The 24139-nt window shown below is 42.3% G+C and overlaps 1 protein-coding gene and 1 pseudogene across 1 annotated transcript in view; one reads left to right on the top strand and one right to left on the bottom strand.

Annotated features, from left to right (window-relative positions):
- LOC126188883 (trypsin beta-like) overlaps window positions 1-23223 on the top strand; it is a 29102-nt gene extending 5879 nt beyond the window's left edge. Inside the window, exons 2-7 of the mRNA XM_049930554.1 lie at window positions 3854-3927; window positions 6758-6846; window positions 11132-11270; window positions 14084-14200; window positions 20866-21009; window positions 23010-23223. Of these exons, the coding sequence (XP_049786511.1) occupies window positions 3854-3927; window positions 6758-6846; window positions 11132-11270; window positions 14084-14200; window positions 20866-21009; window positions 23010-23156 (710 nt within the window). The 3' untranslated portion in view covers window positions 23157-23223. The remainder of the gene's footprint in view (window positions 1-3853; window positions 3928-6757; window positions 6847-11131; window positions 11271-14083; window positions 14201-20865; window positions 21010-23009) is intronic.
- LOC126189877 (5S ribosomal RNA) lies at window positions 15647-15764 on the bottom strand (annotated as a pseudogene).
- Window positions 23224-24139: the final 916 nt, after the last annotated feature.

The raw sequence follows: 24139 nt of genomic DNA, 5'->3' as shown, positions 1-24139 counted from the left end.
TCCAAATATTCATTTATTTCGTTCGTCAAGTATGACGTTCATCCACGCTAACTCACATGAACTATCTAGTTCAGTGTCACTCCAACATAAACTTTTTTTAACAGCTACAAACACCCTGTATTTAATTTATCCTTTCTGTACACCGTTAGATCCTTTGCAAAAATTTCAGCGGAACTCATCTTCGTGTTTAGCAAGTTTTCTGTACGTATAAAGGTCTTAGCTTCACTGCTTTCTGTTTGCACTTGAAGCTCTGATTCTTTCCCAAACAGCTACAGCAGTTTGGTGCTGTAATGCTTTGTTTCTAGATCTGACTTCGTCCTATGTTTGACCTGCTGTTTTTGAGACTCTAGTCCTTTTTATTCTTCTCTAAGGCCCTCTAAACCAAAAAACTAACCAGAGCTCACAGCCCCCACCAACCATGTAGCGGCCTCCTTTATGTAATGGACCAAGGACCTATTACACGGAACCCAATACTCCACCAGGCGCAAATCAAGTAATCTGCAGCCTGAGTGTTCACAGAACGTCTGAGCCTCTGAATCAGGCTCCGCACTCGGCTCAGCACCGAAGGTCCGCAATCTGTCCTGAAGACGATGCAACAGCTCTGTTGTCATCTTGCACCCAAGGCAGCCAGTCTTTCCTTCAGACAGTCCTGACAGCTGCCTGCAACCAGAAATAATATGTTTCGATCTAAAGCGACACATATTATTAGAACGGACCTGAGCCACTATCTGCAGCTGGCTGGATCCTGTTAACTTCATGGCACCTCAGATGACTTGTTCAGTACATGCCATGGCCCCCCAACCCCAGTATGCACACACACACACACATACACACAGAGTGCACATGGCCCTCGTCCCGTACTTGGTAGCCATATCCCCAAGGGAGTCCTTCACAGGACTAACGTTGAAGCTCCCAGCTTGCAGTACTTCCACTTTCTGTGACTGTCTGTACCTTGCAAGCTAAGAGGCTGAAACCGGAGAAGCCACTGCATTTCGCTCAGGATCTGTCAGAGACGAATACAGCGCCTGTACATGTTGGCCAGACGAACTGGGGAGGCCTTACTTTCAGCTCGCTGGAAAGTCTTTCGCTGTGTGTCATAAATTGGAAAGAGCTCCCACCTGACCACAGGTCAGTGGCCCACCTCAGTGCGGGCAACAACAGGAGTGGCCACGGTAGTAGACAGATTATGGGACACATGGGGAGAGCCTGACTTTCGTTGGATCCTCAAGCTTGGCACCCCACAATAACGCCCACTGGCAGCAGACTCTCTAGACATACAAAAGACAACGGAACTCAAAACTAGGCTCACAAACACGCAATAAATTTGCGAATTATTCTTCTTAACACAAAGGTAAAAAGGATTAAGTCGCTTCGCCGCGAGGGATTAGCCGAGCGGCCTGAGGCGCTGCAGTCACAGACTGTGCGGCTGGTCCAGGCGGAGGTTCGAGTCCTCCCTCGGGCATGGGTGTGTGTGTTTGTCCTTAGGATAATTTAGGATAAGTGGTGTATAAGCTTAGGGACTGATGACCTTAGCAGTTAAATCCCATAAGATTTCACATACATTTGACCATTTTTTGGGTTAAGTAGTTTCCATTTCAAGCTCGTAGAAATAATTCACAAACGAACGCAGTACTATTCTGTGGTGATTTTTGGACCCCCAGTTCCCTTTCAACATCTATTTTAATTTAACCTCTAACTTCTCGTTCTCTCTCTGACCACTAAATTTCTTCTCCACTCTTGATTGTATCTGTATGCCGCCATATACGAGTATTACTGTTAGACGTCAATACTCACATCGACAGAAAAAATGAGAAAGCTGTTCAACACAATCTTAAGAAAATTCCATAGTCATTATTATATCTGTTACGCTATTATTATTATTATTATTATTATTGTTATTATATATTTTTCATGTGCTATGCATGTTGAAGTGTCAGGATGGCTCTAATATTGCTAGGTGAAACATATATACAAATAAAAACAAATATATACGTAAATATCTAATTGTGACCGTCGTACAACACACTGTACACTAAGTGTTCATACTTTATGAATGGGAAACTTGCAATAATTTAATTTTTATTTGCGACTGAACGTGATAAATGCAGCAAATACTCTGAAGAAAAAGTAGATGCTCTTACAAGGGAGGATGAAATGAAAATTTAAGAGTAAGAGAGAGTATGTGGTTATTATTTCACTGATAACAAAACTGAGTCACATTTCAAAAGAACTTGGCTATGTAGGCTCTCTTATCAGTATGTCACTGCACCCCCTCTGGCCTGGACGCATGGGAAGGCTGTCATAAAAGTCTTGTATCTTTTTCTGAAGTAAGGTGGTCTGCAGTTATCAAACTGCTCCTCGACATCCCGGATCCAGGCCCTGGAACGGAACTGATGTCCAAGTGGGCCTCACAAATGTTCTGTCGGGGACTATATTGAGGAACTTTATGGCCATAGGAATCCCTCAACACTACGCATACAGTTCATAGACACACGCTCCATATAGGGACGAGCATCGTCTTGCTTACAAAAGGCTCTACCATACTGTCGCATGAGTGGAAACACATGAAGATGCCGTATGCCTCTGAGGTACCGTAGTGCCATCCGGTCCCCTCAGTAATACTTCCCGTGGTATAAAGTCAGACACGTCTGCTCGCAACAGCTGCGCCTCTCCAGAACAGTGAAACAATTGAACCTTTCAGGAGATCGTTGACGATGGTCATCCGGAGTAGCGCAGAATCGCTATTCATCGCTGAACACAATGTGGCCCTATTCATCAGCAGTGTATCCTTCCCATTCTCGTCACCACTGCAAACGCAGGCTTAGCATGGGATGGTAGTTACTTAATCCGGCTGATGCTAATCTCTGTTAATGGTGACGGATGACACAGGGCGTTGCAGGGAACCCATTATTTTCTCTCGGACGACAGGCGCGGATAATAAGGGCTCACGATGTGCTCGGTGCACGATATGGCGTTCCTTCCTTGTGGCGGTCAGATGCCGTCCACTGGAACCTCGACGTCTAGTTCGCCTCTCCTCGCGTAATCATGCAGTCCAACACCACATCACTGCCACATCCAAATGGCACACAGATCTGGGTATTTCCGGGCTCGAACAGCTGGCCAAAGGAAGGCCAACAATGAGGCCGCCTTCAAACTCTGTCTGCTGCTGATAACGCTGTCTCAAGAGAGTAAACAATATCTCTGATTTCGACACAGTGATCCTTCAATATCTGACACATTAAACACCACTTATATATTTTACCATATCTGGTAACAATAGTAAATACGAACAACACTAATATACTCTGGTGGCCATACCATATCTCACGCAGAATTACAACTTTATTCATTAACGAAACACCGATGGTGTGTACATGAACGAAGTTAAACTGTTATATGACCACATCTTCTCGATGCTTCAATTTTTTTGTCAGTCAGAGTTTACTATATAGCTACAGGTACTAGAACCTTCTGTGTTTACACTGTAACATATGACATGACGCAAATAACTAACGAAATGTGGTGACTAAACATCAAAGCCCATTGCTGATACTACGCCCACTTGTCCCCGAAAAAAATAATCGATATTATTTATTGCTCCATAGAACTGACACAGTTAAAGAACCCAATAACCTCAGGTAATTAGTGTAAGAATGATGATAAAAACCACGACACATATGACGAAAAGCCGGGGCGTTCCCCCCTCCCCAGAGAGTGTTCCAGAAGACAGGGACAGATCGGGAAAAAAATTACACAAGGAGTTCCCCAGAAAATTCGGAGCGGATGGGAACCGTAGGAATACTCAGCAGGAACCTGGATAACAAGAAAGTCACGCAAGCATTTATTGTTTCAGGTGCACCAGGCAGAAACCACAGCTCAAGAATAGTGGGAGGTTCGTCGGCTTCAGATGGAGAGTTCCCTTTTGTGGTAAAGTATTACCAAAAATTCTGTAATACGTAATTTTAGTTTTATCTATTTTGGCTTCGTTTCTGAGCAATATTTCTGCATTTTTAGCTTAAAAACTATTTGCCTGGCACCGAAAAATGTGAAAACTACCTACAAAGATATTCTTCCAGGATTGCACAGATCTTGTTGAAAAATCTTGCCTTCTTTCAGAACCCTTTTCATACGACAACCAAGAGCAATTACTTATTTATTTAGTGTGGCTTGTTGATTAGTAAAACATTGGATCTTTCCAGTTTTATCCCCTTCTATATACGCTGAGAAATACAGAACGTTCTTCGATTAGGGCTCCCCTCACTCAGCGATGAGTCACCTCCTTTCTGAAACCACATTCTTGGTCTCCAGTGCCCTATAGACTATTATTTTGGTCGAATGGAATAGCACTACTCACAGTATTCGATTTCGCAGTCTCTACATACTTGACTCCATCGTAGATTTGTTGGCTTTGCTCAAAAACGTATCTCATTGTTTACATTCATAAAGCATTTTGGTGCATATGACCTGTCATATATGTTTCTGTGTCTGCCTCTGTAGAACGTTTTCAGTTTACATGTAGTGGAACGATACAAGTGTAATTTAACAGGCGGTGAGGTGTGACACACTTTTGGCTGTCGATAAGGTGGACTAACGAATGGGCCAAGGGAGACGCGCGTTATCCTGGCTGATATTTACTCGTTTCCAAAGTTTAAGGATAAGGATTAAATAAATCATGGTTGGAAAACACCAATATGTCTAATTAACAGAAGAATATGGTGACCGGTACACGCAGACCTCAGGTATGATTAAATTAAGTACCACAAAAATCTAGGAATACACGAGACAAAACTGATCCCACCACTAATCTTAGAAGACAGACTAATGAAAGGAAAAAAGACATCTGTAGGATTTGTAGATTTGGAAAGTGTGTTTGACGATGATAACTGGAAAATACTTTCTGAGATTCTGATCTTATCTAGAATTTTTATAAAAACCAGAAAATAGTTGTAATAGTTGAAGGACATGTAGGAGATGCAGGAGTTGAGAATGGCGTGAGACCCGATTGAAGATAGTTTTTCAAACCATACATAGTTCAAGAACGTAAATATAGTGGAAAATGAATTTAGAGAAGCAGTTGAAACTCAAAAGAGGAAATGAAATATCTAGAAGGTCTGCCGATGAGAATGTAATTCTATACAAAAACAGGAAACGACTTCGCATGTCACGCGTATGGAAATGATAGAGTTGTGGAAATAGATTAACATCATCAACAGAAAATGACATCAGGTGATGCAGAGGGACTTTGATTGTGACATAAAACGATGTAAGTACTAGATGAATTTCGTTATTTGAGGAGCAATATAACAGACGGTAGTAGCAAAAGAAAAGGCGACACGAAATGCAGACCACCAATAGTAAGAAAAGCGTTTCTGGAGAAGAGAGATTTAATATAGGATATCAACTTACCATTAGAAAGACTCCTGAATGTATTCTAAGGCCTTGTATTGAATTGGAATAATCTGGGCATGAAAACACAAATTACAAGCTTTCGAATTGTCGTATTACAAAGGAAAGCTGATAAGGAATGTTGGTAAAGTAACTAAGTGTAACATACTGAATTGAAACTGGGAAAGATAGCTTTATAGCTACAACAAGGGACAGTGAGATTGCACACATCCTGAGGCACCAAAGAATACTTAGTATTGTGGTATTTGGATGTGTGTGAAGTGGAAGCTGGTCGTGACTGCAGAAAGCAGATTGAAGTGGTTGTAGGTTTAAACAAGCACGCAGAGATGCACAGGCTGGACAAGCGTAGAGAAAGCACAAACCAATATTCTAACTCCAGGCAAGTACAAAGATAACATAAACAAGTCGGAGAGGAAGAAAAATGGAAACAGAAAATAAAATGAATGCACGTTATCATTTCTCTAACAAGCGGAGCTAACCAGTCTGTATAAAAATGTGATCAAAGATAATTTGAAAGCAATGCTCTGAACTCATGATGCTACAGCTAGCTTCATAAGAACTTGGACTTGAAGAATCACGTATACAAAAATTATAATGCCATGAAATTAATGAATATTATGAAAACGAAATGTCTTTAGTTGATACAGCGAACATTACAACGTCACGCCACACGTGAAACCATATCGACTCTCTGTCATTAAAGCCGTGTATCAGTATACATTGCGTCACAGTAGCTCATTTCTCCTAGTTACCTAGAAATCTCAACATGGGTTTTGTTGAAACACGTTTAAATTAGCAGCTCCATCTATTCTCTACACAGGTTTGCCTATAATCTTACATCTTCTTTCCCCAGACAAACCTTAGTAGCGTTTCATAGTGGGCGACTTGGCCTTAGCAGAATCATGTGCGCCTGCTGCCGTTATGGAGAGGTAGTCTAGTGTGCTGCTTGATTAATGTACCTGCTGATGATTTACGTGGTGTGTATGGTGGTACAACATGCAATATGTGATTTTGATGTGTGTACATGAGAATTTGGATGAATTTAGCAACATTAAAGTGTAGGCTGTATTCTCAAACGAAGGACATTTGATAGTTTCGTTATTGTAAGAAAGTAACTCAGGTTGCAATTCTTCTTCTAAAGTACGTTTACAGTGTTTCAACAGATGTAGATCCTAACGAAGTGTTCCAGTCCCTGTTAAGTTTCACATACAAGAACTGAAATATTTTGTTTTGAAGGTTAAATCCTTAGTAGCTCCACTACTTAGATGTAATTACTGTGTCTAAACTGTGTAATACGGAATGCATCACCTCTGTACGGAAACATGCATTTGTTTTCTTTCTTTTTTTTCAGGTTAGCATTTTAGTCAATGGCAATTTTAAGTGCGGTGGAACCATCATCAACCAAAACTGGGTGTTGACAGCTGCTCACTGCATAGACGGGTAAGTTCTCAACATATCAGAAAAAATTTCCCTACTTCAATCACAGATTTATATTGTAGCGGTATTTCACAGTGTTGGATATAACATGACAGTTGGACGGATATCATTATCGATGCTCTCACCAACGATCGAAGCAGCACGTCACTTCAGGCGGATTTGACATCACTGATCCTGGTGAACGTTCAGAGTGTTTACACTTCGTGCCAACAGCTACGATAGTTGGATGTCGACGTCAGTACCCAGGCTGATTGTGCACTGTTTTAAGAAGTGAACAAGGAGAGAGAGGAAAGGAGTAAGAATGAAAGATTATAATTCAATTCCCGTCAAAAGCGAGGTCGTTAGGAAAGGGCCACAAGTCCGGATTACGAAAGCATAGGGAAGCAAATCGGCTGTGCCCTTCGCAGAGGAACCACGTCGACATTTGAATGGAGCGTCTAAGGGAAAATCCAGGAATATCTGGATGGTTGAAATGCTATAAAGAGAGAGAGAGAGACAGTTCAGTGACGATAGTGTGATCGTGAACGTTGGACAGCGGCCATTTTATGCGGAGGATGCGACCGTGTGTGAGGAGAATAGTTCAGATTTGTGGAAGAGACAGACGAAATGTTTTTGTGAAGCAGTATTAGGATGTACTTAAATACTTCATGTGTTATTGCGGAGTTATTGGTGAAGTCGTCAGTTACAGACCGTGAGGTGATATATTCGTGTTCACGCATCATCCATTATAGTAAAAGACAAATAATTTCTTGAACACACGATTGTGACTGAATTTCATATACAGGTTCAAAAATGGTTCAAATGGCTCTGAGCACTATGGGACTCAACTTCTGAGGTCATCAGTCCCCTAGAACTTAGAACTACTAACTACTAACTAACCTAAGGACATCACACACATCCATGCCCTGCGAACATAGCGGTCTCGCGGTTCCAGACTGTAGCGCCTAGAACCGCACGGCCACTCCGGCCGGCTCATATACAGGAATATGTCATGAACTATTTCATAGAAAGTACAAGTAACGCAATAACTAAATTTCAAAATGCGAACTTTTATGTATTCGACTAATGTACGTGGCTAAACGGAAGGTGGGGTCGTTGAACACAGTCTTCGTCGTCGTTACCGTAGTCATCTTCCATATGCAGGAAATTAGGCATCTGCTTCTTCCATCTTCATTAGGTTTATGTCCGTCGTTTTTCTGGTCCACCTATGTTTTCCCTTCTTTTCGGGTTTTAAGTCTGCGTTTTCTTGGACGGTCTTCAGTTTTTCATGTCTTGCTTCCGTCTCTCACTATATTCAATTGTTTCTTCACTAATAGCATGTACATTGAACTCCATTCGAAATTCTCCATTCCTTATTATATCTCTTCTTGTTCACCTCGTTGCTCTCACAAAGAATCTCATCTGAGTCGCATGACTTTTCTGTCATCTGTCTTTTTATTTACCCAAATTTCGCGTCCATACAGTATTAGTTGGTACTGTAATGCTATCAACATAGTTTTACAAAATTCAATTTTTGTATCCTTCCCCGTTATGTTAATAAGTGTTCTGTTCATGTTCGATACATTGATGCAAAATTTACGGAGCTTTTCATCTAAAAAATTACTACACTGATAGCTTGTGTCGAAGTCCCGCCATTTAAATTGTGACATTGTTCAGTTACTTCTTTGTTAATAATTATTTTCGACCGTACTGGGAATTTACTTTGAAAGGTCATAACTTTCAACTTATAGAATGAAATTTTTAGATTGTTTTCTGCACGTTTTTGGTTCAGCTAGTGTACTGATAACTGGTGCTTATCTTCACTTTCTGGTATTATTACTTTCTCGCCTCCAAAGAGTAAATCACTTAATGTAATTTATCGAACTTAATTCCTGGATGATTTATTAATTGCCAGATTTAAGGATATTTGCAGCACAAATGTTTAAAAGTAATTGGTGAAAAGGAACCTCCCTGTATCATTCCCTGATTGATTTTTAGCTCATTTGTACTTCACCTTCTACATTATTACACACGTCAAAAAAAGTTTTGGGTCATCCCGGTTCCCACAACTCCTGAAGATAGACGTTCACTGTGGATATTGTATCACACACACAGTCTCTTTCACTGTTCTGAGATGTCACTAAACTCGCCCAAAGATGCAAACAACCATGCATGTGCAGCGCCTATTAGACGGAGGGGCTCCGACAGCAGATCAGTTCCAGTCATTCCACCAGGGTGGAGGTACACGGCTCGTGTTGTCTGTAGTTCAACCATGCCTAGGCGGTCAATACCGCTGTCCGATGGCGTCCGCATTGTTACTTTCTTCCAGGAAGGGTCTCAACAAGGTAAGTGTCCGGGCGTCTCACAGTGAACCAAAGCGATGTTGTTCAGACATGGAAGAGATACAGAGAGACAGGAACTGTCAATGACATGCCTCGCTCAGGAAGCCCAAGGGATGACCGGACTATGGCTCGGAGGAACCCTGACAGCAACATTGATATGTTGAACAACGCTTTTCGTGCAGCCACAGGACGTCGTGTTACGACTCAAACTGTGCGCAAAAGGCTGTATGATCCGCAGATTCACCACTGTCGTCCATGGCGAGGTCCATCTTTGCAGCCACAGCACCATGCAGCGCGGTACAGATGGGCGCAACAACATGACTAATGGACCGCTCAGAATTGGCATCACGTTCTCTTCACTGATGAGAGTCGCTTATGCCTTCAACCAATCGCCGGAGACGTGTTTGGAGGCAATGCGGTCAGGATGAACGCCTTAGACACACTGTCCAGTGAGTGGAGCAAGGTGGAGGTTCTGAAGTGTTTATGTACGTATTTACCTTTTAGAGAGACAAGAGATGGTCTTTCATGTCTATTATGATTGATGTGGAAGATAAGCCTGCCGCAAGAAACATCATGGGCCAATATCGTACAAGATCTCTAGTACTAATTAGTTTTTGTTTCAACGGAGTGTGACTGTGTGGATTCATAATCTTATAGTAACATGATGAAATAAACAGTATATGATTTAATTACTTAGCTTATTGAAGAACTATCGTTTACTTAGAATTGTATAATAATAAAAAGCAGAACACAGCTTTATAATAGGTGTATTTCTGATTTGACAAACCACTTCAGTCGTACTATTCCTGAAAATTCTGGATTAATAGTTGTATACATATTTAAAAGTAGCCGACGGGTCCTTTATACAGTGTAATTATACTATAATAAGACAATAAGCATATAGTATAAAACACACTCGGACTTCTTGCCACGTCAATTCAGGGCAAAACCTCGAGCGTTCGACCACTTCCACCATCGTCATCGTCAGAGCAACTGACTGTCAAAATCGCTACTGTGGTGGCCTTATGTAGCCCAAAGATGGCTTCTGATTGGTCGGTAGTTACGTCATGCTGTCGCAGATGGTGTCAACGTCTGCGCACGTGGCGTCACCGCTCCCACCGTAGCGTAAACATTGTTACGAATATCTCTGGCTCTTCCCTGCATCGAGAGCTCGTTTCCATGCATCGTTAAGATTATATGAACCGTCACGGTTGAAGGTTTCTCACACGTTCTTACTTTTACAGCCTCTTTCATTACAGAGTCCCAGTATATGAATGTCTGGGACAAAAATTTTCTTTGGTGAAGCAGTATTTTATGTTTGTTTACGAGGCTATGCTTAAGAGACCACAAACGTGTTGTCAGCATAACGATAAAATGAAGATGGACAAAGGGAGCTGAACCTAATGCATGTTTATCAGAATGTTCCAAAAAAAAGTTAGCCATTTCTGGAGACAACGAAAACCCATAGCCATTCCGTCCGTCATTTCATAAAATTTACCGCCGTAGAAGAAGTAGGTGGTGTTCATAACACGTAGGAAGAGCTTTATCGTTTCAGGAGGAAAATGCTGGGAAGACGAAGTATCAGGTCTCTCTTCCGACCTCCTAAGAAGATTATGCAGATGCTACGTCCTGCTAAGGACGGTCTCGGCCCCCAGATTCCTGGAATTTACAGCATCGCATGTGAATGCGGAAACAATTACATCAGTGAGCCCATCCCCACCGTTTCATTTAATAGGCTTTTTAGACGTGGCCAAAGAAAGAAAATATAACCATCGAACTGATTTCAAGAGCGACTTAAATTTCCATGATAAATGCTGAAAAGTGTCAACAAGCTACGCTGCTACGTACTCGGAGTAAGTGTCTTTCACCCCTTAACGAGAATCACCCACCGATTTGCTGCAATACAGAACACATTTTACGCGTTTCTTCAGCAGCGTAGATATTCAGACGGTTTGTTTTTGTTTCAGATACGGTGCGGGATCCATCACCGTCCAAGCGGGCTCCACTTCAAGCACCGGCTCTGGTACTACGGTGGGAGTGAGCACCACCATCATTAACGACAGCTTTGACAATTTGGAATACACGGACGATATCGCCCTGCTCGGGGTAAGTTCTCCTCTTGCATTGCTCTCTCCTTTTCTTGTGGTACATGATCGTCTCCACCGTTCTTTCCCTCGGAGACTTATTATTATTAATATTGGTAATAGTATTTTTATTGTTATTAATATTATTATTCTGCTGTGGATGTTCAGACCTCCATTTCGTAGGGAGCATCCACTGCACACAGAACTGCAGCATCCCATTCAACATTAATTTTATTGTAATGTAGACTAGTTTAAATTGAATATTCATTGTCCAGCCACCGTGACGTATGCATCAATGAGTTTGACTGTTAATCGAAAGGTTTTATGTCCGATTCTGACAAACGAATAAATTTCTCCATAACTGGAATTCGAAGTCGTCCAGTATAAGGAGGTCTATTTTATAGACCCAATCTTGGTGTAAGTGTCAAGCACCCTCAAATTAAATATCACATCTAAGTGATTCTTCTCAAGTGTTACAAGTAAATATGCAAAGGGTGTTGTATGAGCGTGAGCAAATTTTATGTATTATCAACGCCTCTCGTTTTTACAGTTTTTTTCGATAATTCCTCATCCAAGGAAGGGGTGAGAGTGACGAAACGCATCATGTGGAGCACACTAGAGAAATAGTCAATCTTATTGAGAGCCTAAAACTGTATTTTACTTGCATCTGAACTAGGTGAAGTACAGGAAAAGCTCAAAATGAATTATCAACAAAGCCTGCCATATTTAACTAGTGAAACTATGGTGTCAAGGCCCTCCAAGGTTGTATTTCTCATAACCAACTACTAAATAACACCCACATTTAATGGAAGTTATGACAGAACACCACACTGACACACGCAGGGAATTGGCAAGGCATTAGGTTAGGAAGGAAGGAAGGAAGGAAGAAGGATTTTTGACAAATTTATAGCGATGTACAACTTAAACTTACGTTACGCAACGAGAACTTCCGCTATGTTACTACACATGACGACCAAAGACGTTCGTCGAAGAAGACAGAGATAAAACTTACGAAAAAAACTTAACGAAAAAAAATTACAGCGCCAATTAGAAGTTTTGCAACAGAAACGAAAGTTCGTAGGTGAGTTTCTGCATCTGAAGGATGACGTCTATTCAAACTTCGCGCTGTTCACGTGGGAAGTGCAAATCAGATTTGTAATGTAATGTAATGTGTGCGAAATCTTATGGGACTTAACTGCTAAGGTCATCAGTCCCTAAGCTTACACACTACTTAACCTATATTATCCTATGGACAAACACAAACACCCATGCCCGAGGGAGGACTCGAAACTCCGCCGGGACCAGCCGCACAGTCCATGACTGCAGCGCCTGAGACCGCTCGGCTAATCCCGCGCGGCCAAAATCAGATTTGCTTTAAATGCAAGATATAACGGTGGTGAGCATTAGTTACCTTTGAGATTGAACGTGGTGACTTGACGTCAATCAAGAGTGCTTTTAAGGCGACAAAGACGCCATTATGAACACCTCACTGAGTTTGAACGAGTTCTTGTAATAGGGCTAAGAGAAGTTGAATGTTGCTTCTGCCATACTGCACCAAGACTTGGCAGGAATGAGCCGCTGCACATGGTTGCTGGGAGTGGCTGTCATGGGAAGGTACGGCTGGAAGGAGACCGGGCTCCGGACTACCAACACTGAGAGGGATGAAAATGTGTTCACCGTGTGGCTCTGGCGTGTCTAGCTGCACCTTCAGCAGCAATCTGAGTAGCAGTTGGCACCACAGTGAGACAATGAACTGTTGCAATTCTGAGCCACACACCCTGTAGCCTGAATTGCACCGACCCCAAACCACCGCTACTTGCGGCTTCAGTGGTGTCAAGCGAGAGCTCACTGGAGGGCACAGTGAAGGTCTGTTGCGTTTTATTATGAAAGCTAGTTCAGCTTTGTTACTAGTGATGGCCATCTTTTGGTTAGAAGGAGTCCGGTTGTGGGTCTGCAACCAACCTGCCCGCGTGCTAGACACATTGGACCAACACCTGAAGTTATATACTGGGGTGAGACTACTTCTAGTTGTTATCCCAGGGAATGTGACTGCAAATTTGTAAGTTAATCTCTGTGATTAGGCCTTTTGAGCTACCATTCATGAACTACTTTGCAGAGAGTGATTTCCAACAGGATAACACTCGCAAACATACCGATGCTGCAGTTCAACATGCTCTATAGAGAGTCGAGGTGTTGCCTTGGCCCGGTCGATCATCAAGTCTGTCTCAAATCGAATACATATGGGACATCACAGGTCGACTTGACGAGCATCGTCCACAACCACGATTACCCGTCACTATATTGACCAATGAAGTGCAACAGACATTGAACTCTATACCATAAATTGACTTCCGCCAAGTGTACAGCATAGTGCATGCACGTTTACATGCCTGCATTTAACATTCTGGCGATTACAACTGTTATCAACGTATGAGAACTTTACATTTGCGGCGGATTATCTCGCGTTTACATTAATCTGTGGTCATCCATGTTAATCGCTTAAATACTTTACCTAGAAACGTATTCCCGAAATTCCATCACTCTACATTAATTATTTTTTATGCTGCTTTTTCTCCGTTAGGTTATTTTAGAGTTAATTCTTTAGTTTTAAGTTAGTCCAAGGACATTAGGAGGCAGCCAGAATATCAGGATAAACATAGTGGCAGCACAGTAAAACACAAGTCTTCGATACTGGATAACTATAGCATGATATAAAGGGACTGCTGCGTCACACAAATTAGTGTGGAGTAAACCTACTAGACTAGTGGCAGTTACTAATGCACAGTAATGTCCCCCATCGGCCGTCAGCTGACAGTGTGGTCTCACTTCTTGCAGCTGTCGCAGTCGCTGTCGTTCTCGTCGACCATAGCGGCCGTCTCCCTGCCGTCATCTGGTCAGCAGACATCCGCCGGCACCACTGGTACTGTGGTTGGCTGGGGATCCACCTCCAAGGTGAGATCACTAACGTTACCAGTTTAATAGAGGGCTGGTAAACAGAACACTCAGCAGTGCCCACTTACTTGTAATTGTCGGTCCATTCACACCTGCATCCCACCTCTGGAAGTGACGGGAATGCCTCCCACCTACATTATTTTTCTCCCAATTTTAATTCAAATATGCATGTAGTTTTCATGAAAATTTTAATTCCTAGTATTCCACAGATTTTCTTACAGACAAACACTCACACACCCCTACAAAGAGAGGCTATGGAAGTGTTTTGTATGCTAAAAGATTATTTTGGTTATTTATTTGCAATGTGGTCCATTACAATATTCTTAATACTACATATACAGGGTGTTACAAAAAGGTACGGCCAAACTTTCAGGAAACATTCCTCACACACAAATAAAGAAAATATGTTATGTGGACATGTGTCCGGAAACCCTTACTTTCCATGTTAGAGCTCATTTTACTACTTCTCTTCAAATCATATTAATCACGGAATGGAAACACACAATAACAGAACGTACCAGCGTGACTTCAAACACTTTGTTACAGGAAATGTTCAAAATGTCCTCAGTTAGCGAGGATACATGCATCCACCCTCCGTCGCATGGAATCCCTGATGTGCTGATGCAGCCCTGGAGAATGGCGTATTGTATCACAGCCGTCCACAATACGAGCACGAAGCGTCTCTACATTTGGTACCGGGGTTGTGTAGACAAGAGCTTTCAAATGCCCCCATAAATGAAAGTCAAGAGGGTTGAGGTCAGGAGAGCGTGGAGGCCATGGAATTGGTCCGCCTCTACCAATCCATCGGTCACCGAATATGTTGTTGAGAAGGGTACGAACACTTCGACCGAAATGTGCAGGAGCTCCATCGTGCATGAACCACATGTTGTGTCGTACTTGTGAAGGCACATGTTCTAGCAGCACAGGTAGATTATCCCGTATGAAATCATGGCGGTGAATCAAGGAAGTACAGTACGAAACTAAAAAGAGCTCTAACATGGAAATTAAGCGTATCCAGACACATGTCCACATAATATCTTTTCTTTATTTGTGTGTGAGGAATGTTTCCTGAAAGTTTGGCCGTACCTTTTCGTAACACCCTGTATGCACTACATACTGTGCGTGCGTCTGTGTGTGTGTGTTTGTGTGTGAAATGTAATGTAACGTTTGTGTTGTATGATGATGATGATCAGGGAAGGAAGAGGGGCAAATCCGGTGATGGCACCTAGCCTACTCCTCAAAAAGGGCACCAAAGTGCCCTCAAACTTAATTCCCCCATCCCACAGACGGATCACTATCAACAGTGTCACATCCCGTCATTTCATGCGACACTGCAGAGAGGTTTGGTATTTAAACCTGGCAATTGGCTTAAAATCTGGTGATCAGGAACTTTAGCCAACATCTCTCCTCCCCATGCTGGCCAGACAGACACCGTGAAAATTTGCTTGCCAATAGCGCTCGGCAGACCGTATGGTCACCCATCCAAGTGCTAGCCCAGCCCGACAGCGCTTAACTTCGGTGGTCTGACGGGAACCGGTGCTACCACTGCAGCAAGGCCATTGGCCACCCCTTCCTCTAGGTCGCTCAAAAATCAGTGTGTCTTTCGCCAATCAACGCAGTTAACGCAAAAATGTGTGATTTCAACGCTAGCTTAGGTTGTTTTCGAAAATTTTTACTTATCATCCCGTCCATGCTCCGAATCTGAACTCATTGGTGCGAGGACTCTAAATCTAACAGATTTTTTTCCATGCAGTAAGTGCATGCGAAGTTTGGTGCAAATTATTCCACCATACCGCATTTATGCTTTTAACTTGCCAATTTTCTCTCCTTGACCCAACAGACAAGAGTGCTATTGTGTCTTAGCCCTGCAATGATAATTTTCTCCTGATATGAACTCATATGTGTATCAAGCTTTGGTGATGATATGCATGAGTTTGAGAGCTATATTGGAATATCTGCATAAATACGTACCTCAATTAATATACATGTTGAAAGTATGAATTGATGAATACGTAAGTGGTTACAGAACGGAAAGGTAACAATGACGTGCATTTTTAGTGGTGAATGCCGTTGTGGTAGCTCATCACACATTCCTCAGAGAACATCAAAATTTCGTAAAATATTTCATAATTAACTGCACTGCAGAATAGTTGTCTGGATTCCTAAAGATAACTGCACATGATACAGTGTTCTTAGAGTCACGTTTGTTATACACATTCAGTCTTGAAAGTTGTAACGTTTCATTACAAATCATGGCAATATGTTTCATTAAAAACTCTGCATCTCAAACAGCACTCACGTCCTATCCAACAAAGTGTTATGTGTCTGTTTAAAAATTCTCGGTACCTCGTTCCCTTCCCATGGTTTAACATGTTGTGTCATATCTGGTTACCAACGTAGTTTGCTAGATAGTGTACTCTAACTTATGTACGTGGGCTTTGGCTCTGTGTGGTTTTCATCAGTTCGTTACTGTCTTTAGTTTTATTTTGGCAGTGAATTTTATTCTATAACATTAGGAGGAGTTGTTATTTTCTCTCTCTGTGAATGAATCGTAGCAAAAATACGATATAGTCGATCAAGGTTCAGTTTGTAGCTTTACCTCCCAGTGAACAATTATTTTAATCATATTTGCCACACATATTTTAGAAAGGACGCTCCTTACCACAGAAATGTGTACCCCAACCTTAATACAGTCACGACCATTGTTAAGATAGTATTAGACTTATAATGATCAGCCAGAACATTATGACCACCGACCGACTATCGATTTGAACCAGTCCAGGCAATAGTAGCGTCGCCTGGCGTGGAATAACTGCTAGTTAGACACATCTACATCTACATCTACATCCATACTCCGCAAACCACCTGACGGTGTGTGGCGGAGGGTACCTTGAGTAGCTCTATCGGTTCTCCCTTCTATTCCAGTCTCGTATTGTTCGTGGAAAGAAGGATTGTCGGTATGCCTCTGTGTGGGCTCTAATCCCTCTGATTTTATCCTCATGGTCTCTTCGCGAGATATACGTAGGAGGGAGCAATATACTGCTTGACTCTTCGGTGAAGGTATATTCTCGAAACTTTGACAAAAGCCCTTACCGAGCTACTGAGCGTCTCTCCTGCAGAGTCTTCACTGGAGTTTATCTATCATCTCCGTAACGCTTTCGCGATTACTAAATGATCCTGTAACGAAGCGCGCTGCTCTCCGTTGGATCTTCTCTATATCTTCTATCAACCCTATTTGGTACGGATCCCACACTGCTGAGCAGTATTCAAGCAGTGGGCGAACAAGCGTACTGTAACCTACTTCCTTTGTTTTCGATTTGCATTTCCTTAGGATTCTTCCAATGAATCTCAGTCTGGCATCTGCTTTACCGACGATCAACATTATATGATCATTCCATTATAAATCACTCCTAATGCGTACTCCCAGATAATTTATGCTATTAACTGCTTCCAGTTGCTGACCTGCTATTTTGTAGCTAAATGATAAAGGATCTATCTTTCTGTGTATTCTCAGCACATTACACTTGTCTACATTGAGATTCAATTGCCATTCCCTGCACCATGCGTCAATTCGCTGCAGATCCTCCTGCATTTCAGTACAATTTTCCATTGTTACAACCTCTCGATATACCACAGCATCATCCGCAAAAAGACTCAGTGAACTTCCGATGTCATCCACCAGGTCATTTATGTATATTGTGAATAGCAACGGTCCTGTGACACTCCCCTGCGGCACACCTGAAATCACTCTTACTTCGGATGACTTCTCTCCATTGAGAATGACATGCTGCGTCCTCTCATCTAGGAACTCTTCAATCCAATCACACAATTGGTCTGATAGTCCATATGCTCTTACTTTGTTCATTAAACGACTGTGGGGAACTGTATCGAACGCCTTGCGGAAGTCAAGAAACACGGCATCTACCTGTGAACCCGTGTCTATGGTCCTCTGAGTCTCGTGGACGAACAGCGCGAGCTGGGTTTCACATGACCGTCTTTTTCGAAACCCATGCTGATTCCTACAGAGTAGATTTCTAGTCTCCAGAAAAGTCATTATACTCGAACACAATACGTGTTCCAAAATTCTACAACTGATCGACGTTAGAGATATAGGTCTATAGTTCTGCACATCTGTTCGACGTCCCTTCTTGAAAACGGGATGACCTGTGCACTTTTCCAATCCTTTGGAACGCTACGCTCTTCTAGAGACCTACGGTACACCGCTGCAAGAAGGGGGGCAAGTTCCTTCGCGTACTCTGTGTAAAATTGAACTGGTATCCCATCAGGTCCAGAGGCCTTTCCTCTTTTGAGCGATTTTAATTGCACACGCACGGTGCATATAGTTATCAGTGAGCGTGCTGGCGGTGTGTAGAATGGCGAAGGCCTGATCTATCTGAGTTTGACAGAGGGAAGACTGTGCTGGTCCCGAGTCTCAGTAGGAGCATTCTGAAAACTTGTTCGATGAGTAGTGTTATGTCTTCAACACGTAGCGAAACCTAGGTGCCACCACGTCCAGACGTCGAGGGTATGGGCGGCCACACCTCGTTACAGATGGACATTGTAGGCTGGACAGACGTAACACAGGACAAGGGGGCGAACTGTGGTGAAACTAAACTCGGACATTAATGGTGAGTAGAGTGTAAGCCTGAAAACTCAGTGCACCGCACACAAATGTGCAGCGAACCATGCATGTGCCAACGTTAAAACCACGACGTCCGCAACTACGAATGAAATTGGCACGATACCATCTTCACTGCACGTTGTCACAGTGGCAGAATCGTGTCGATAGGAAGGTGCGAAACCGTCGTCTTCCAGGGGAACAGCTCCTTCACACCTCTACTGCAGGACGGAGACAAGTTGCTGGCGGCTCCATAATGCTCTGGGGAACGTGGGATCTATGGGTGCAGTGGAGCTCGCACAAGGCACCATGACAGGCAAGGAGTACCGGACGCTGAGTGCATACCACGCACAGTCCTTCATGACAATCATGTTTCCCGATAGCGGTTGCATTCTTCCATGATTTAACGCGCCATGTCACAAGGCCAGGAGTTTGATGGAGTGGTTAAAGGACCAATTGATGTGCTGTCCCCCCAACCCGCCACATCTGAACCCAATTGGAACACATCTGGGATGTGACTGAACGTGGCGTCAGAGCTCATCGCCACAATCGCCGGAATTTATGGGAATTAGGTGACTTGTGTGTGTAGATACTGTGCTGACTCCCTGAAGCAACCTACGAAGACCTCATTGATTCCACGTCGCGACTCGTCGCCGCTGTTACCTGCGTCGGAGACGCTATTGGGTAGGGGTAATAATATTCTGGCTGATCAGTGTATTTTTGTACAGTGTTGTCGGTGTGTGTTAGCGTCATGTTGGGTCAGTCGATGTCTGTGATTGGAAGTCTGATTTTAGTTAATTATGTAGCTCTTGCAGTGTGAAGTTTTCGTACTTGAAAGATGGTCGGCCTACCAGTCAGATGCAGAAAGTGACTGACTCCAACAGATGCCTGTGAGGAGACAGCTGTTCTGTGATCATTTAGTAGTACTACCGGTTTCTCGACAGTTAGAGTAGCGGGTTGAGGTACATCGAAATAAAAAGAATAGTACATTGCGGGAATAAAAAATATAATATTATTCAGAAATGGCAGAAATTTGGGGAAAGACATACAAAAGATATAGTTTGACGAAACCAAATGCTAATATAGTACTCAAGTTATTTAATTTCAGATCATTTGCAAGGAAATGATGAACGCACTGGATGTCCCTTCAATCCCATTCAGGTTATAAAACTTTCGCCAATTTAGTGATGAAAGTCAATTTATAAAACAGGTAAGAATGAAGGAGACGGCCATAAGAAAAGGGCAACCCTATAAAGAGAATAGTGAAGCTATAAAACTAGAAACAGGGGCATAAAGATGAATGATGACATTTAGCTCACAAGACAGAACGTAGTGAAAAGCACCAAAAAAAATGATCCACAAAGTAACCTAGAGTGAACGAAAGAATGTAAAGACATGCAAAACAATAGAACAGGTCTTATAGGAACGGGTCTGCTGCTTGTCGGTGTGAAGCACACCGGCGGCTGCCAGCAGAATACTGAGCGCTTTCCTGAGAGACAAGCGAACAGCACGCGCTGCTAATCCGGAAGATACAGGTAGAGCGTAAAACCTTCTTGTAAATGGTCTGGAAATAAGTACTTTGGTAACCATGTTTAAATTTGCTTTTATCAGTTACATTTGCCCTGCATCACGTTAAACAACCTTCTCCCTAGATCCTTGTCATTTGTAAAATAAAAAAATAAAAATTATATTTCTTAATTTCCCGTGTACTATTCTTTTTATTTAGGTGTACCTGAAGATTCAGCTCTAATGTAGAGCAATCAGTAATCCTGCTAAAGGGTCATACAACAGCTGTTTGCAGTGAATTTTTCAAAAACGCTTACCTTCAGCTGCTGTTGAGCGTATTATAAAGTTTGCGTATGGAGGGAGCATGTATGTTGTACTGTTTGCGTAGTTGATGGTATTGGTGGTGGTGGTGATGATTATGGTGATGATGATGATGATGATGATGATGATGATGATGAAGTTGATGACGATGACGATGAGTAAAGCTAGGAAATGAAATCTGGTACTGACATACGACGATGATATAAACTTTTTGTTTCAGTCATCCGCTGTCAGCAGCCTGCGCAAGGTAAACGTCGCCGTGTGGTCGGACTCGGACTGCCAGTCGACGTATTACGACTACACCTACCTCTTTATGGCGGCCATGAACATCTGCGCTGGAAGCTCAGGCAAAGGGTCATGCGATGTGAGTAGCGATCTTTTCTTCCCTACATATATTGCACTCCCCCAACTCGTGCCTTGCAGCTGCCTGTTACGTCTGCTGGCTGTACGAACCTCCTTTCCCGTTCACGACAATATTACTGTTCTCATTTTACCACTCAGCTATAGTCGTTCTCCAAGTATTAACTTACAGTCCACCCAGTTGCCTTGTATATTTCACTAGAAATATGTGTAACGTCCCATACGTAGACCAACGTTCAGAGGGTGCCACACCAAGATGATTTGTAACATCTGTCTCTTGAATTATGAGAACTCGTCAGTTAATTATCAACAGAATCATTGTGATAAACTTGACGTGTATTTTTATACTAGTTTTAGACACACACAATTCCTTTTTTTCTGTCAGTAAACAACAGATTAATAGCAGTTTACGTGCTCTACGAGGTTACGCACACACCATGCACCGGAGAGTGATTAGAACATTATAAATAACAGCGTGCCAGTCCAGGACGACCGCTGCCACTGCTGACATGGTCATGATGACAGTCTTTTGGGATACATGTGGTGTCACTCCCGTGGATGTGTTGCCAAATTCGGAGAAAACTGATGCTGGCCCACAGTGCCACATACCACCCCTAAGCTCCTGCATTGCTGGCGCAGTAATAGTAATCACCTACGTTGTTGACACGACTATGGAGATAACTTATGCATTTTGTAAATGGATATATGAGTAGCAGTACAACGTTAAACCACTGAAATGAGACACCAGCATTTGGGAATTGTGAGAGACGGTCAGTAAATAAGTCCAAACTTTTTTACACACACCCACACACACACATATTGGGACAATCCCGTAGGACATAATCTGGTGTGCTTGTTTCACCACACATACGTGGTTGGATACGAAAAACTAGCTCGTATAGATTAGACTTCAAAGAGATATGTCGTTCTATGAAGCTTGACTCATCAACTAAAGGCGATTCGAAATTCTTCCACAAGATTACATACAAAAAGGGCCCGACTGACGCGGTGCTTCTATAATTGCGTAACGTATGTTACCTAACTTTGTTGCAACACTTCTTTCGTTGTATGAAATCGATGTTTTCTTTGCATAATCTTCAGTCCTCTCAACTAAATAAAATTACGGTCTAAACCCTGGTGAAATTATATTTATGTTTTTGCGGATGAATGCACTTGTCTCTGTACGACTGCGATCTTTTCTTTGTGCACTTGTACTTCCTAAATTAACTCAACGTTCTTTAGACATTCTCATAATGGAAAGGTTTTTCGGCAGTATGTTCCAGGAACCTCTGATCACAAATCAAAAGAGAAGGAAAGCGGAATATGAGAGGGAATTACACTGACTGAAGTTCATGTTGATAAAAATTTGCATTTATTATAATCAAATTCGACCACCACGTACACACACAGTGAACACACCGTGAACAAGTATTGATTTTACATGGTCCCTTACACAACTACGAAAAACATTTGTACACTTCATTATTCTGATCAACAGCATAGCCCTTTTGGGATGAATCGAGATGTCAGCCACCACGCAACCTCGCTCGAGGAAAGTTTTTTTTTGAGAAGAATTGGCCTATTTAAAATTATTGAGGCAATCTCGCTTCAGATTTTTCTAAAGTGCTGCCGGAAATTCAGTCTACCACGTGGACCTCTCCACTCCCAAAGCTTACATATGTTAACGACGCTGAAGACGTTAGAGTCTTTTTATTTTTCGTAGGGGTATAGGAATATTGTGGTTGTGTTACGGCTGAGACGAAGTAATAAGAATTTGGGGTGTGAAACGAGACAACGAGGTACGTGTAAGTTGATAAGCTGGAAAACAAGATGCAGCTAGTGGCATTCGATGCTTATCTGACCACGCCTGCTTAAAGGGTTTCCTTGGATCAACTTCTGTCTGGGAGACTTCAAAGGACAGCGTTAGATTCATTGATAGCGTTCCAATAGCATTCGCGATTTGCATGATATCTGAGCCTTAGCAATTTCTTCTTTCTTTTTCAGGGTGACGACGGTGGTCCGCTACTGGTCAACGGCCAGCAGGTTGGAATCTCCTCGTGGAATGGGTACGATTGTGCCACTTCGCAGTATCCAGGTGTCTTTGTTGAAGTTTCCTACTACGTCGACTGGATCAATCAGAATACACGATGATGTGGGCAGATGTGAATATTAGCATTCTGTGAAATATTACCATAAAAATACTAAATGTACAAAAAAATAAATACTCCGTTTCTCTCAACGTTTACTTTAATAAATGTCTGAAAATAGCCTTAAAAATTTAAGTTCAATTTCTTTCTTAATCACTGACCGATTAGACGGTGACATAACCTCCTAATGAATGACTGCGTTTGTTTATGGGAAAAGAGAATCTGCGGAACTTAATTACAAACTAACGTTGAGAACACTCTTTTTATATACTCTAGAAGAACGGAAAATTCGGTATTCTTCGTTTTCCTGAACTGCAGTCACTAAATATTATTAACATGGCGGTATGAGGTGTCAGTTTTTATAAGTAGCAATTACATGGAACAGCTTGAGATTCGCTTTTTCATGAAGGTTGTGGTGGCTGGAAGTTTTCCATCCCTCTAGCACAGAAGCGAGAACGTGCGATGCAAGAAGATATGGAATATCGATAAAACTATCTTCGGTCACATTTAAAATGCCATAGTATTTTGTATTGAATAGCACTGATAATGGATATAATGCATTATTTCTGAACATAAATTTCCTGATATGCTACTAGGATTTTCAACTAGTGTGTGAATTGTTGACTAAGCTTTCCGCTCTCTCGTTGGCGGTCTAGCAAGAATTCAGATGTTTTAATTATGCAGGTCTCTCCATCACCACTCTATTCGTTCAGACATCGTGAGGATCGCTCGCCCTGCTACAGTGCCTTTGTGTTACGTATAAGCAGATGCCCACTCGAGGAAACTGTTAGTAGAATGTCGTAACAGTAATCAAACTGAATACAGATTTGTAGGCGAAAGGCCCAGAAACCGAAGGAGTCTTTGTTTCTTATCTTGTATGCATACAAAAAACAGAGGCTTATGCAATTACTAGTAGAGTAGAAGACTTGGAGTCACTGGAAGAAACTGCAAATAATAATTTAGATTAACTGTTTCATAACTGTTTCC

This window comes from Schistocerca cancellata, chromosome 5 (genome assembly GCF_023864275.1).
Source record: "Schistocerca cancellata isolate TAMUIC-IGC-003103 chromosome 5, iqSchCanc2.1, whole genome shotgun sequence".
In the NCBI taxonomy this organism is placed as follows: Eukaryota; Metazoa; Arthropoda; class Insecta; order Orthoptera; family Acrididae; genus Schistocerca; species Schistocerca cancellata.
The sequence above is the reverse complement of the archived record's forward strand: the minus strand, read 5'-3'. Positions and strand labels throughout refer to the sequence as shown.